The sequence below is a fragment of the Calliphora vicina genome, chromosome 4, assembly GCF_958450345.1.
Source record: "Calliphora vicina chromosome 4, idCalVici1.1, whole genome shotgun sequence".
NCBI classification, from domain to species: domain Eukaryota; kingdom Metazoa; phylum Arthropoda; class Insecta; order Diptera; family Calliphoridae; genus Calliphora; species Calliphora vicina.
The window spans coordinates 66,948,368-66,964,305 of NC_088783.1; the positions used below are offsets into that span (position 1 = coordinate 66,948,368).

Sequence of the window (15,938 nt, forward strand, 5' to 3'; positions counted from 1 at the left end):
TCGTACTTAAAATAAATATTTAACAGCATAAACTGTTTATATATTCATTTGCATGATTTCCTATTTATATGTATCTGCCTAAGTGCGTCTGAAGTAATTTATTATTTACTTAAAACAAATACTCGTACTTATAATATAAGTTTTCTGTATTTCAATTTTTATTTTTTGTTTTATTTTTTTTTTTTTGGTATTTTTTATTTCATTATAAATATTTACTTACACTTATCGAGTTCTTAACAAAGAAGAAAACATTTAAATATTAATAACATTTCAGTATTTTTTTTTTACTGTTTTGGTTTTTATATCTTTCGTACTTATTTTTATTCAATATGTATAGCTAGCTGTCTGTGTGGTAGTTTGGTTTTGGTGTGTAGTGTAGTGTAGTTATATATATGTATTTGTTAACATGAGTGTGTGTGGTTTAAACGAGGGTAGTTCCGAAAAGTATTTTTTAATTTAAAAGTTGATAAAAGTTTTTTTATTGTAGCTGATTGCAACAACGGAAGAAATGGTACTTACAGAATTTAAAAATAACTGCTGTATTTTTTAAAATAGCCCCAGTAATTTATTTTTTAACTTATAATTTAATGTAGCATTGAAGTCAGGTTTCAATAAAGGCTATCAGTATTAGATTTTCATTACAAATATAAGTGAAATGTAGTCTTTCATTAAGTGTAGAGGTTCCAACAAAGATTTGCAGTACTTTTTTCGAGTCTACACTTACATATATCACACTTATTTCGAATTAAAATTGCAAATATGGATTTATTATGATGCTCTATCCAATTCCACTCCATTTTTATTTTATCGAATTTTAATATATTTTGGAAATAAAGAATAATTTTCGATACCCAGTTCTTGCTTTTTTTTGGTTTATATATTTTGAATATAGTTCTTGTTTTTAATAAATTACATTTTTAAGAGTAAATATCTGTCATTTATTCACACTTAGTTATTGAACATTACAGTGTAAACATAAAAGTTTTTTTGCATTTTTTTACCAACACTGATTGCCCACCAAAGCTTATGGCGAATATATTCCATCGGTTTCAATGTGCAAGAGATGGTTTGTATGGTTTAGAAATGGTGATATTGACACGGAAGGCCCAGGCCATCCCAAAAAGTTTGAAGACCATGAATTGGAGGCATTACTCCATGAGCATTGTTATAAAACTCAACATGAATCATTAGGATATACTCAAGTAGCAAATTCAAAACGTTTTCAAGCATACGAATTGAAGCTGAGAGAACCCTATAAAAAAAAATCATTATTGCCCCCGAATCTTTACTTGCGATAACAAATGGATCCATTAAGATAACCCGAAGCATAAGAGATCGTTTGTGAAGCCCGACCAAACCAAAGCCGAATATCCACGACCCTAAGGTAATTATCTGTATTTGGTGGGACCAAATTGGTCCCATTTATTATGAGCTGCTGAAATCTGGCCAGGCCATCTGAGGTAATCTAAACCGAAAGCAGCTGATGCCTTTGAAGCGATAATTGAAATAAATCTGGCATTTCTAAAATTCTTGTCCTATCAGGATTAAAATTGACGTGGGCGTAGCTAAAAAGTGTCTTAATTTAAGTTATTAAAATGGGTTCTACCAATTCTCCAGGGGCGGCGCTATGAGATAGGGTATCTTCCGATATCAAAGATTTTTTATATTTTTGGAAAGCGCTAGTTTTTGAAAAAAACTGCTTGCGTGTGCTATTTATCTCTTATAATTTCCGAGTAATAGGCAATATTGAATTCAATATTGAACTTTATAAATTTTGCCATACCTTGATCCGCATTTTAAAAAATATAGCCCGTACTTTTGGACCGAATGGACTCAAGTATGAAACAGTGCAATACTTATGTAGGATGGAGTTTTAAAGTGTCATATTATTGAAAAAATAAACTTGACAATAGGTAAGACGGAATCCCGCAATTCCAAAAATTGGAGCGAAAATCTTAAAAATGGTATTTTTTTCAATGTTACCCATAGGGATCACATTTCCTTCAGGGCTGGGAGAATACTTTGGGGATAAATGGGGAACACATCAGGGTTTCCAAAGCTGCTTTCTGTTTTCTGATCCCAGCTTTGACATTTTAGAACATGTTTCCCATATTTGAAATATTGATAAAAAAATAGGTCAAATTCTGGAGGGCGTATGGGCGTCATATTTAATAACTGGGACATGATTTTTATCCCAAATTTTTTTCCTTAAAGACAACTTACCGAAAAGCATCAAATTGTTATATTTTCTTAAAGAATGTTTTTAATAAAAAAGATTTAAATAACATTTTCGCCCAAAAAAACAGCAAAGATCTACCATTTTTAAATTTTTAAATTGAAAATAGTTTATTTTTGGATCCACAATTGATATTACACTGAAATCCTTTATATATTATTGGTAATATAGTTGTCTAACTCCACTCGGTCCAAAAAAAATTGTCAATAAAATTAATTTTGTCCAAGGCAGCAATTAATAAGGTGCAACATCTTCATATCTTGGCTGTGGGAATGATATGACAACAAGCTCAATGAGCCCATTCAATTGAAACTGCCTGGATATACAATGAAATACAAATCGATTGACACAGTAATTTTTGAATACATTGGATTCAGCCGTAATGCTACCACATGTATTAACATTAAAGGCTTCTTCGCAACCTAAACGCCAAAATTATGCAACGGAACAAGATTGACCATCAAAAAATGTTCACCAAATTTAATTAAGGCAACAGTCGTCTGTGGCTACGGTTGCCAGCCGGGCTGGACTTGGCTGGATTGTCCAGCTTTTTTTTATGTCTGTCCAGTTTCAAGCTAAAATTGAATTTGTCCAGCTAAATAGAAATTTTCGACAATAAATGAAAATTTACTCTAACACAGGTCAACAGGAAAAAAGGCTTCACTAATAAATATTATTATAATAACAAATTGAAACAAAAAATATATTTTTTAAGTGAAAAAAGCAAATTTTTGTGTTTTAAACAACTCACGAAAAATCTAAAATGGCAGAAATTGTTCAGGTTTATTACTTTGTCGCAAAAGCGTATATAATAGCAACAAAATAGTATATCGAACATAAAAATCGATTGATTCTTTTGGAATTTATTTACAATGAAGTAAATTCGATCATTTTCAAAAAATTTTACTTTTTTTTTGTATGATATACATAAAATTGAGTAATTAATGTTCTTCTTTCGATTGCTTGAATTTGGAAAACATTTTCACTATGCTATGTACAAATTTTCAAATATATTCCTGGCATCCCTATCTGTAGCAGATTCAAAGGCATAGATTCTAATGACTTACCATTTGAATTCAAGCCGCTCTAGTTCTCGTTTTGTCTTGCCTTTGCTATAACCATTAACAAAGCACAAGGCCAATCGTTGACTATTGCTGACATACATTAGGCAAATTCACGGTCAATTGAATGTGAAAACAAATAAGTTAAGGTATAAGTTGAATAAAATTCATATAACTAATATATCGGAGCTCGATTCATTTCAAATTCAATGAAATAGAAGCTGAACATTATTTTAATAAACTTATGTGGTTTACACTTGTGTGTTGTTTTTCATACCTAAGGTATGTCTATGTCTAATATGCATACAATCATGGTTGTTGTCATGATTTAACATCAATAATATTTTTTTTTATATTTTCGTATCTGTTTGTCATCAAATTAATTTATCTTCAACACATTTTACACAAACATTTCGAATATGATAATTTAAGCATTCCTTACACCTTTTTGTCAGAAACAGCACATTATCCGTGCCTAAATACTTAGAAATAACGTATGTGTGTAAAGTCACACAAGTGGATAAGCATCGTAATTTTTCAAATATCTCGACGATAAAAAAACACAATGGTGAAGTTTTTTTTTTTCTTTTTCATGTATAATCCCAGCCTACAAATGAAGTGAAATCGTTTTAACCCTTTGACGACCAAACATTTTCTGCTGAAGCGATTTACTTTTTTGTTTTATTTTTGCAATCTATGGCTTTATAGTAGTTCTGAAAAAAAAATCTGGCCCCCTGGGTAGGCTTTTAGTCCCTCATTTCGCTTGGCACACATAGTTGCCTATGGGTTGAAAGGGCATTTTTTATCCCAAATTATTTACTTGCAGAAATGATTTAAATAACAGTTTTTATTTTAAATATACCATAAAATTCAATAGATCACAAAAATATAATATTATTTGTGTTGTTCATGATATATTCCAAAGCAATCACGGGACGAAGTAAAGCAAGGAAACACAAAAAAACATTTTTTCGACTATATTTGTTATTGGAAACACAATTAGAACATCGGGAAACGTAGTTCTTTTATGAGCCCAAAAAGCAAGCCCAAATGATTTTCCATTTTATGGAGAGATTTAGGCTTGCTTATAAAACGCGATTTGGTTGAAAAGGCATCAATAGAGATCACACTGACAGAGGAACAGTTGGCCAATATGAGTTTTTTATATATTATGTTGCAAATATTAACACATAACTTATAAGGGTGGAAGAGATCGTATTCAGAATTTGAGGTGAGGTAGACACCACGATAGTTCATCCATTTTACTTTGGAAATGCTATCCGACATGAAGTAGCTGATGTCCCCTCTTTTCATATATTTTTCCGCCGGAAAATTCTTTGGCATTTACTTTCTATTACATCGGATTTTCCTAAAGAATATGCATTAATTTCTTGCTCGTAAAAAAATTGTCGAAGTAATCTTTAACCCCTTCTTTTACAATAGGCACACTCACATAACTACAAGACACCAGCCTCACCAAGACCATGTTCAACGAATGATTTTTTCCGGTGTAAATGTCAATATTACAAGTAGGTACCCAATTTCTGACACACATAAGCACCAAGGTTTGATTCCCATTAAGGATAATGTATTGTTTCATGGTGTTGTGTCCTTCAAACTTTACCATATGTTCATCGATTGGCAGCTTTTTGAATACGTATATGCTCCTGACATAGCCTTGTTAATGTGATATAAAATTGGTCGGATTTTATAGCCACGGTCTCTAACTTATTGGAGTCGCAAAAGCTAGGCTTAGCTGTTATTTCTTCAAATCTGAGCCGTAGCATGACACCTGCGATCTGAGCTTGGTGAAAAGTTGGATCAGACGTGTTGATTGGAGCTTCACCAAGCTCATTCGAATGATAGTACCCACTAAACTTAGCCACGGTCAGAGTGAACATACGCCCTTTTTGCAAAGCATATAGTTTGTAACTGATTCATCGTCATCATCTCTGGAGTCGCAAAGTAAAATGTATTGGATTTGCTCTGTGCGAAGGAAAAAGAAACGATCTCGGGCTGATCCACACATTTTTAACTTAAATACTCTTTTCTTTCATTTTTCGCTCTAAATCTAGAACTTTAATTTCAAATTAGAGGTTCTAGATGCAGACGTTTTGTAGGAATGTTAATTTTCGCTTCAATCCATAGGCAAACATACTTGCCAAACATAATTTGATTAGCTGAAGGCAGATTGGAGTTTACGATAACTTCTCCATTTTATTTTCTGATAGATAAAGACTGAATCCAAAACATAATTTACTCTCAACCCCTTGCGGCCTATTTTTACCCAGTAGCAGCCCTAAGCATAAAGTCCCTTGTTTGGCCAAATTCGGAGCCTCTTTGGCAAAAATTGGGAGCAAAATTTGGCTTGCACTCAACTATGTTATTGTTGCCCCAATTATCTTCTTTGACATATTTGCTCTATCTGTAAGCTGGACCAATATAAACTGAAAATCCTCGGGCAAGCATACTTGCCTATGGTCGACAAAAGGTTAAGAACTAACAACATAAAACTCAAGGACAAACTATTATGGAATAAGCTATAAATAAATTAACTAAGTAGTTGATTACATTTCGGGCCAATCGAATCCAAAAGAGCCAAGAAATTTGTGAATGATTTACAATGATACATGCTCTTAATTGAAATGGATTACATATGAAAAGAAAGTAGATTTACAATGACGAATTAAAGAAAAACTATCAACATTTCATACTAAATAATTTAAAACTCGCAAAATTTACGCAATGCAACAATTTAGTGTTATCACAACTTAACATAATTTATGGGAGATTTAATTCGTCACAGCTATTTGAAATATTTGAAAAAGTTTTTAAAATTCAACTTATTGAATTTCAAAAAATACTTTTCATTCCTCCCTTTCACGTTTATTTGTGTTGTCTGTGTTTGTGTGTTTCTTTTTTAGGTTGTTATTAAAAAATACATTTAAAAACTTAATATTAATTTTATATACAAATTGGAATTTTATTTTGTTTGTTCTTCTTGTTAATTCTGTTACTTTTTTTTTGTCTGTGGATTGGATGAAAGAGAGGGAGATATTTATTCATTCCCTCACTCACCAGTTTGTTACTTACTTATTTATATTTTTGTGGTTGTAGGTGTGTTTGTTTTTTTGTTGGTTTTTCTCTTGTTTCATCATATTAAATATTTGGTTTTTGTGTTTTTTGTTTTGGTTTAAATTGTTAATAATTTATTTGTTGTTTTTGTTGTTGTATTTAAAAATGTGTTAGTATATCTTTTAATGGTTATGTATTTGGCAATTGCAGATTTGTGGTGGTAGTAGATCTATGTTGCCACCACAGCAACAAACAGCTATATTGGGATTTTATATCAAAGTAATAATAATGTCGTTGTTGTTGTTGTTGCTGCCGATAATGCTGATGATGATGTGACAGTAACCGTGTTAGATGTCCCTGTTGCTGCAGCTGGTATTTGTTCTGTTGTTTATTATTTCGCAATTTAATGGTCCCCTTGCGCCAACGTATACATTGACGTAGATTACTGTGTAGCTGTTGTTGCTGTAGCCATAATAATGCGAAGGCCCAAAGTATCATTATGGCGTACGATGAGGCATGCAGATGTGTGGTGCCACCATGATGCATAGCCGCAGGATGTTCACCTTAAATGAAAATGTTGTTTTGGAAAGCATAAATAAATGTTTATCTGGTTTAAATTATGTTTTCATATTAAATAATTTATTTATTTGCGGGGTAGTATTAGGTCAGACTGAAAATAAAACCATAAATGAAGGACAATTGAAAAAATAAAAGAGAGAGATTTATTTTCGTTTATCTATAATTTTGTTGACATTGTACACCTATCCATCAATTTACCCGATAAATGAGTTCCTGAAAATAACTTCAATTACCAAATAACTTCAATTACCATTACCGCTAAATTATAGCCGATATACCCATATATTCGAAAATACCGCTTGAGTATGTCTTAGATATTTATTAACAAAATAGTTTCTATTGAACCGATTTCACTGGTTTTTAATAAAAGACTATTTAGTACATTTAAAATTAATCCAGCTGAATTTCATTAAATGTGCTTTTCTTTTTTAGATGAGAAATTGTTTTACACAAACATTAATTAATTATTTTTCTTGCTTTCGCAAATTGCTTTGCTATGCATTTTATCCTCATTCATTATATAAAATAGATCTTTACCCCTTTCCTTTCAATACATTAATTTAGACTAGTAAAAACGCATAAAAAAAAACTTTAATTATAATCTTTGCCATTCAACAAATTGCGAAAGAACATTTTCCTTAAGCCAACTTATGTATCTGTCGAATTGTTTTATGTATTTTGTACGCAAGCAAAAAACAACAGCAAATAAAACAAAACAAAAAAAATAAATATAAATAAATAGAAAAAGCAGCAGCAAAAGTAGAAGTAGTGAGTGGAATAAGTAAGAGTAAGAACAAAAAACAAGTAACTTGTCTTAATTACGAAAGTTTAAGTGATTTTCTTTCTCGTATTTTGTTCATGTTCTTTAGTACTTTGAGCGCAAACTTATTAAGTTGTTTGTTATTTTTACGTTGAAAATAGTTGTTATAATTGCTTTGTAAGCTTAAGGTATGTATGCATGTAGTATCTATAGGATACTTTTAGATGTGTAGCTGTGAAAGTATTTAACTGTCTGCATGTTTTTGTTGCTGCTGTTATGCGTGTCTAATATTAGTTTCATCATGGATGTTCTAATTTCCTTTTTTTTATAATTGTTGTTTGGATCCCTTGTACAGATATTGCGTTAATTTCAATATTTAAGTTTGTAGGTTATAAAAAGAGTTCTTTTTTTTCTGTTTGTAAGTCAAGAAAACTTATTCAATTTAGTTTCTTTCTTATACTTTAACATTATTGGCGTTTTTATAGCATTTATTGATTGACAGTATAATTTTAAAGATGAAAGAACAAATAATTATTAAGGTTTTATTAGCTTTTTTTTTGTTTGTTGTCTTTTTACATTGATTATGTTAAATACAAAATAAAAGTTAATGGCTTTTTTTTGGTTTGTGGATGTTTAAGGCATTTAATTAGTTTGTGGGGGCACGCAAGCAAATAAATAATGAAATACTTAAACTGAAAAGCATGAATATTATTTTACCATAATGTACTTAAGAAAAAATTTAAGCAGGAACAAACATTTTTAATTCCCTTGAATAGATGGGTAGAGTAATTTATATCTAGAAGAACCAAAAATAATATAATGCTGCCTTTAAATATTCTAAGATCTCTAAAGACTGATTATTAAAATTTAACATATCTACTGCATTATGATATACCAAAATGTTTAATTCCTCAATTTCCTAAAATAACATTTTTCAAACTTAACTATATTTGGAAATAATTATCTAATTACAAGAAAAAATTTAAAATATTATAAACATTTTGTATTTATTCTAAATTTTAGCGCTAATTAATAGTAATCATTATCAATAACAAAAAGTAAAAAATTATTTATAGAACTCAAGTTATGAATTTTTTAATTTTTTATAAACGAAATTGGCGGGGAAGTCGTATGTAATTATTTTTATATCTTTAAGATTTTAACCTATCCAAAAGAGCTAGGAATCTGAAATTCAAATGGTTGTTTATTTTATTAACACAAGGTATTAAAATAGAGAAAATTTTGGAAAAAAATATTAAAAATTTTTCCAAAATACGAAATTTATGGAAAATGTGAGTATTTTATGGAAAAATTTAAAATACTAAAAATATATGATTTTGTTTTCCTAAATTATAGTAGTAATTAAAAGTAATCATTTTCAAAATGTAAACTTAAAAAATTTAGAAATAAAAATAAGTTTTCAAACAGTCTAATATTTGGAAATAAATATCGAATTTCAAAAAAAAAAAATATTTTAAATATTTTGTATTTATTCTAAATTTTATCACTAATTAATAGTAAATATTATCAATAACAAAATTTTGGAAAATTTTTTCTAGAACTCAAGTTATGAATTTTTTAATTTTCTTATAAACGAAATTGGTGGGGAAGTTGTATGTAATTATTTTTATATCTTTAAGATTTTAACCTATCCAAACGAGCTAGGAATCTGAAATTCAACTGATTGTTTATTTCATTAAAATAAAGTATTAAAATGGAGAAATTTTCAATAAAAAATTATTAAAACTTTTTTCAACATATTTTTAAAATAACGAAATTTAAGGAAAACGTACCTATTTTAATGAAAAATTTTAAATATTAAAAATATTTGTTTTTGTTTTTCTAAATTATAGTAGTCATTAAAAGCAATCATTTTTGAAATGTAAACTTAAAAAATTTCGAAATAAATATAATTTTTCAAGTAATCTAACATTTCGAATTGCATAAATTTAATTTCAAAAATTTTAAATATTATAAACATTTTGTATTTGTTCTAATTTTTAGCAATAATTAAATGTAATCATTATCAATAAAAAAATTTGGAAAATTTTTATTTTTTCTAGAACTCAAGTTATGAACTTTTTTATTTTCTAATAAATGAAATTGGCGGGGAAGTTGTATGTAATTATTTTTATATATTTAAGATTGTAACCTATGCAAAAGAGCTGGGAATCTGAAATTCAACTGATTGTTTATTTCAATAACACAAAGTATTAAAATGGAGAAATTTTCAATAAAACATTATTCAACATTTTTTTACCACATTTTTAAATATAACGAAATTTAAGGAAAACATACCTATTTTAATGAAAAATTTTAAATATTAAAAACTTTTGTTTTTCTAAATTATAGTAGTCATTAAAAGTAATCATTTTTGAAATGTAAAATTAAAAAATTTCGAAATAAATATAATTTTTCAAGTAATCCAATATTTCGAAATAAATTTAATTTTAAATATTATAAACATTTTGTATTTATTCTAATTTTTAGCAATAATTAAATGTAATCAATATCAATAAAAAAATTTGGAAAATTTTTTCTAGAACTCAAGTTATGAACTTTTTTATTTTCTAATAAATGAAATTGGCGGGGAAGTTGTATGTAATTTTTTTATATCTTTAAGATTGTAACCTATGCAAAAGAATCTGGGAATCTAAATTCAACTGATTGTTTATTTCACAGTAAGTTGGACCTACAATGGATCAAAACCGGAAAAAATATTTTTTAAACCGATTTTTTTTCACCAGAAAAAGTTTAAAAAAAATTTTAAAATTAAAAAATAAATTTAAAAATTTAAAAAAAAATATTTTAAAAAACAATTCGAAACATTTTTTTCCCAAAAAATTAAAAAAACTGAAAAAAAATAGATTTTGTTCATCTAAAAATATTTAAAATTTTTATTTTGAAGTATAATTTGGTGAAGGGTATATAAGATTCGGCACAGCCGAGTATAGCTCTCTAACTTGTTATATCTTCAATATTTTAACCTATCCAAAAGAGCTAGGAATCTGTAAATTAACTGGTTGCTTATTTCATTAACACAAAGTATTAAAATGGAGAAATTTTCAATAAAAAATTATTCAAAATTTATAAATACTTACCTGCACAACCAACTTTGCACGATAGTTTGTGCAGGTAAGTTAAAAATGCAGTTAACTTTAATGTACATACCACCTGCTCATTGATGCTGGTAAGTGCATTTATGGTTTACTGCCCAAAAAAATTATTAAAAAAATTACCAAATTTTTTTTTTCAAAATCAAATTTTGGAGTTTGCTTTGTTTATACAATGACGCAAATGCTTAAAAATCTAAAATTTTTGTATCCAAATTTTTTGAAAATTTGTTTTTTTGAGTTTTTGTCCTAAACTCAACATCTAAATTTTTTAATAATCAAATATTCAAAATTGGCGGGGAAGTTTCATATAAATATTTTTATATCTTTAACAAATAAGCATATACAAAAATGGCAGTAACCAGAAATTTTACTCGTTGATTATTAAAATTACCCAACTACTTGTAAAGCAGAAATTTCCATACTTTTTTTTCATGTTTTTAAAATGAAAAATTTTAAATATTTTCAAAAAAAAATTTTAAATATTAAAAGCAAATTATTTTCTTTTGGAAATTGTAATAATAATTAAAAGCAATCGTAATAAAAAAATAAATTTCCAAAATATTTTCTAAAACTCAAGATATGAATTTTTAAATTTTAGAATAACCAAAATTGGTGGGGAAGTTGTATGTATTTTTTTTATATTTTTAACACTAATGCCAATCCAAAAGATCTGGGAACTTGAAATTCTGCAGTTAGGTTTCTTCAATGATGCAGATGCTTATTAAGGAGATATATTTCTAACATCTAATTAGAACAGTATAGCAATGGGGCAAAAATGGAAAACAACAAAGGTTTTTAATATTTTAGAATTTTTTTTTCTTGTTTCGATACATACAACAAAATATTTATTTAATAGCTGTTATATTTGTAAATAGAGTGATATTATTTAGTTATTGTCATTCCTATAGAATGACCAACTTAATTTGTATTAATAGAAAATAATATAGCCATTAAAAAACAAACACTCAAGGATTGGATTTTAAATTCCTATTCAATATAATATACATAATTTCGTAGTTCTTCTGTTTCAGTAACTGAAATACATAATAAATTTATTTTCCTTTTAACAAAAAGAAACTAATAATAAAAATTCAGCAGTTGTTTGTAACTAAAAGCGAAAGAAAATTTTACACATCTTTAGCATAATACTATTAAACAATAAAATCGAATAAATACATTTAAGATAGATTTAATCTGTTTTAAAGATTTTATGCTTACAGCACAAATATAAACAGAACCGAAAAATAACACAAACAAATCTGTTTATTTTATATTTTCTTTTTGGTTAAAAAAGTAGCAAAACAAAACATTAAATGAAAATATGCCAACACAGCATATTAAAATGGTCACTTATCTAATTAAGTTAAGTGGCTACTCCTTAATCTCTGGAGAATTTCATTTTTATGTAATGTCCTTTTTTTCTAACAAACGGATATTTTCATGATTTTCATTTATTTGTTGTAACCAGTAAATAAAAATATATTTTCTATATATGTTTGTTTATTAAGGTTATTGTTACTCCTACCCTAAGGTAAGGGCGTTTGCGGAATTTGTTAAAGATGTTTGTTTTGCTTTAGCTTTAATGTTTATAAGTACATTAACAATGACTTAACAATGAATAGATTGTCTTACCATGAATCTTACTATTATTATTATTACTGTTATTATTAGGTCATTGTTAATGTGAGTTGATTAAGCTAAAAGTAAATTAAAGTTTGTTCCAGAGAAAGATATCATTTGCCTTAATACAGAATGGTAATATAAATGAAATAAATACGTACAAAGGGATTATGTTAAATATTAAAATTTCCTTTTTAGAAAGAAGTTTTAAACAAATTTACTTATTTTTTATTTGAACTTATTATTACTCATTTTAAAGTTAGTATTTGACTAATTTTTGAAAAAGTACCTTGTCACAGTAACCTTAAAGGGAAGTATTCAAAAACACTGTTTTTAAATATAGTCTGCTTTAATAAACTTGCCCAATTTCAAGTTTCTACCTCATTTTTATTGAAATAGTTTAACACAGCTTCCCCGCCAATTTCAGTTTTTCAAAAAAATTAAAAATTCCATTATAAGTTCGAGTAAAATTTTATTTCGAAATAAAATTTGGTAATTTTTAATAAATGAATTCCTTATAAAATGAGTTTGGGCCTGCCCAAAACTAAACCAAAACGATCTTACAAAACTTAAAGCAATATGTTGGTTAATCAATTTCCATGACTATTTATTTTATTTTATATTTATATAGATTTTCCTGTTAAATTCTTTATATTACAAATATTTCCTGAGAATATAAAAGTAGCACGCGTCTGATATTACCACTATTATATAGTTCATTTTCATTTTTGTTTAAGCCTTATGGTATAAATGATTAAATCTTTAGCCTCTTGTGTGCAAATGACTTTAGATTATTATGGTATTATGTAGCATCTACCATAATAAGAGCCTTCATTTGAGTCATCCTCTTCATCATCATTACAATAAACTTGTAATAATCATTCTTAATCTGTGCATATGTGCCTTAAAACAATGACGCCAAAATTATCACTGTTAATGAAGAGTGAATGGTAACTTTAATACTATAGCGTGTGATTTTGCTATATTGAAACTGTTTATAATATTTTTGGTGGCTTTTGTGAAAGGTATCTAGTAAGTAAGTTATTTAAGTTGTTATTATTTGTGCCTTAGCCTTTTAAGTTAATAGTAACTAGGAAACAGTAGGAGAACCTAAGTGGTGTAGGGTATAATAAACACCCTAATCTCAATAATTTCAACTAGAACCACAGTGGGTTTTGACACAATTTTGACCAACACACCACTAGACATTTAGGTTGCAAAACTTGCAATGCTAATCCTTATTAGGGGGTACTAAGAGACATGGACAGTGTATAATTCTAAATAACTGGCGATTATGGAAGGAGAATGCTACCTTTTGATCTCTGGATGATTATCTATATAGGGTACAAATATTTATCTAGATTCAACCAATTTACCGATTGTTGTTTATATGTCAGATCGAACAGGTTGGAGACGCTGATACGATAGTATATTTTCTAGTACTATTTCAGTACTTTTGTAGTACTACAAACGATTCTTGTATAAGTCATGAATTCTGGTAGGAGTTCAGAAATCGATACAATTAGTCCCGCATTTGTTTCAAACATTTGAAATTTTATAGAGGGCAATCGAAGATGATTACACAGTGATGCAAAATTTTGAAACGTCATAAATAATTTATTTTGAAACAAATTTAAAATTTGTTTGGCAGATACGAGTTTTACCTTATAAACAGACAACTACTTGTAAAGATCGATTGGAAAATAGCTGAGTTATGGTACAGGATGCTCTCCAACTAAAACAAAACACTGTCAGCTATATTGTTTTTGGAAAAAAATAACACAAACCTTTGTTGTCACAAAAATACAATATCTCATTTAATTTTTAATCGATTTTTGTGTTTTTGAAAGCTATTTTATCCGGCTTTCTCATAAAAATAAGAAATCGATATTTTACTGTCTCGCGATCAACTTAAAGCGTCAAGAAACTTAAAGTTTTTTGAAAAATGTGCGTATTTTGATACTTTACTGACAGTAACTCAGCCATTTCTCAACAAAATTTTAAAAATTTTCTTTTATTTAATATGAAAAATATGTATTATTTTGCAATGAAATAAACAATTTTAAAAGCAATTTCAAAACAACATACTTGTGATTTTTTTGATAGTGTAACTTTGCAAATATTGTTATTTCTCTACATATGCTAATAACTTCAATACAACAGAATTCCTGCATATTTTAGGTAAAGCGCAGTGCATGAGACTGTCGGATCCCAGACCGCTCAAAAGAGGAGATGTGATATCTCAATGTAGGGTAAATTGTTTAAAATCAAAGATTTTATTGGTGTATGACTTAAAAATGCGACAATTTTAAATTGTTTAGGTTTTTTTTGAAACATTTGTACATTTTAAATATATTTAAGGTATTAGCTATTGGTAGCTATGAACTTTTCACATCTTTCTAGCAACATATGGATTCCGAGACAAACGAACTGCTCATTATTTGCGGCGAAGAACGAATCAATCTAATATCAGATACTCTGTTCCAGTCGGATGGGGCACCCCAACCACTTCATTCTTAATAATTTTTAATAGGTATTGCAACATGTGGCCAAACGTTGTCATGATGGAATATTACTGTATCATGTCAAAGCCAATGCTTGCTTCAAACGATGCAGTTACATTCAAAAACGGATCCCTGTGAAGGTCTCTCCAGAACTCATCAGCTCAAAATAGGACAATTTTGGTCCCACTAAATACAGAACTTTATCTTAGTGCCATGGATATTTGGCTTTAGTTTCGATTCTTCTAGTTGGCCAGGCTTCACATAAGATCCCTTACACTTCGATTTATCTTAGTAGATCCGTTTTTCATCGCAAGTAATGATTCCGTGCAAAAACGATTTTCTCTTATAGATTTCTAGCATCATTTCGGACATGCAGAATCATTACTCAAGGTTTCGCAGCTTCAATTTACTGCTTTTGAATGAATCCTGCTTCTCGCAAATGTTTTGAAATTGCTGCTTGAGTAGCAACAAGCTCTCTTGCAGAGTTTGACAACGATGTTCATGGAATAGTTCCTCCAACTTCTTTGGCAAGCCTGGGCGATATTTGTTTTCTGTGTCAAATCACCACTTCTGAACCGCATAAACCATCTTTCGCACGTTGAAGACGATGAAACACATACACCATAAGCTTTGGTGAGCAATGTGCTTCAGCGAAATTTTTCTTTTATATTAAATTAGTAAAAAAAAACTTCCAACAATTTGTTGGTACAAAATTTTTGCTTTTAGAGAAATCACAACAAATTCGCTATCGTTTAACATTTTTGCACATCTGGGGTACACTATTTTGATACCGCACATCGGCCCTAAGGTTTTTGGAGTGCGCTTGCAAAAAGTAATCTCGATTACTCCTCTGCTGTGCCTTTATGTTAATCGGATCAGCCAGTTAGAAATATTTGATTTATTTCCAAAACACTTGGATTCTGTACTACTGGTGCTGGTACATAATTGAATAAAAACCTACCTTCAAACTTATACTATTATTTCGTC

At 28.6% G+C, this 15,938-nt stretch overlaps 1 protein-coding gene across 1 annotated transcript in view; it reads right to left on the minus strand.

Moving 5' to 3' along the window:
• Positions 1-6,505: 6,505 nt before the first annotated feature.
• Positions 6,506-15,938, minus strand: part of dpr8 (defective proboscis extension response 8) — a 92,356-nt gene continuing 82,923 nt past the window's right edge. The window contains exon 5 of the mRNA XM_065509378.1: positions 6,506-6,935. Within this exon, the coding sequence (XP_065365450.1) occupies positions 6,562-6,935 (374 nt within the window). The 3' untranslated portion in view covers positions 6,506-6,561. The remainder of the gene's footprint in view (positions 6,936-15,938) is intronic.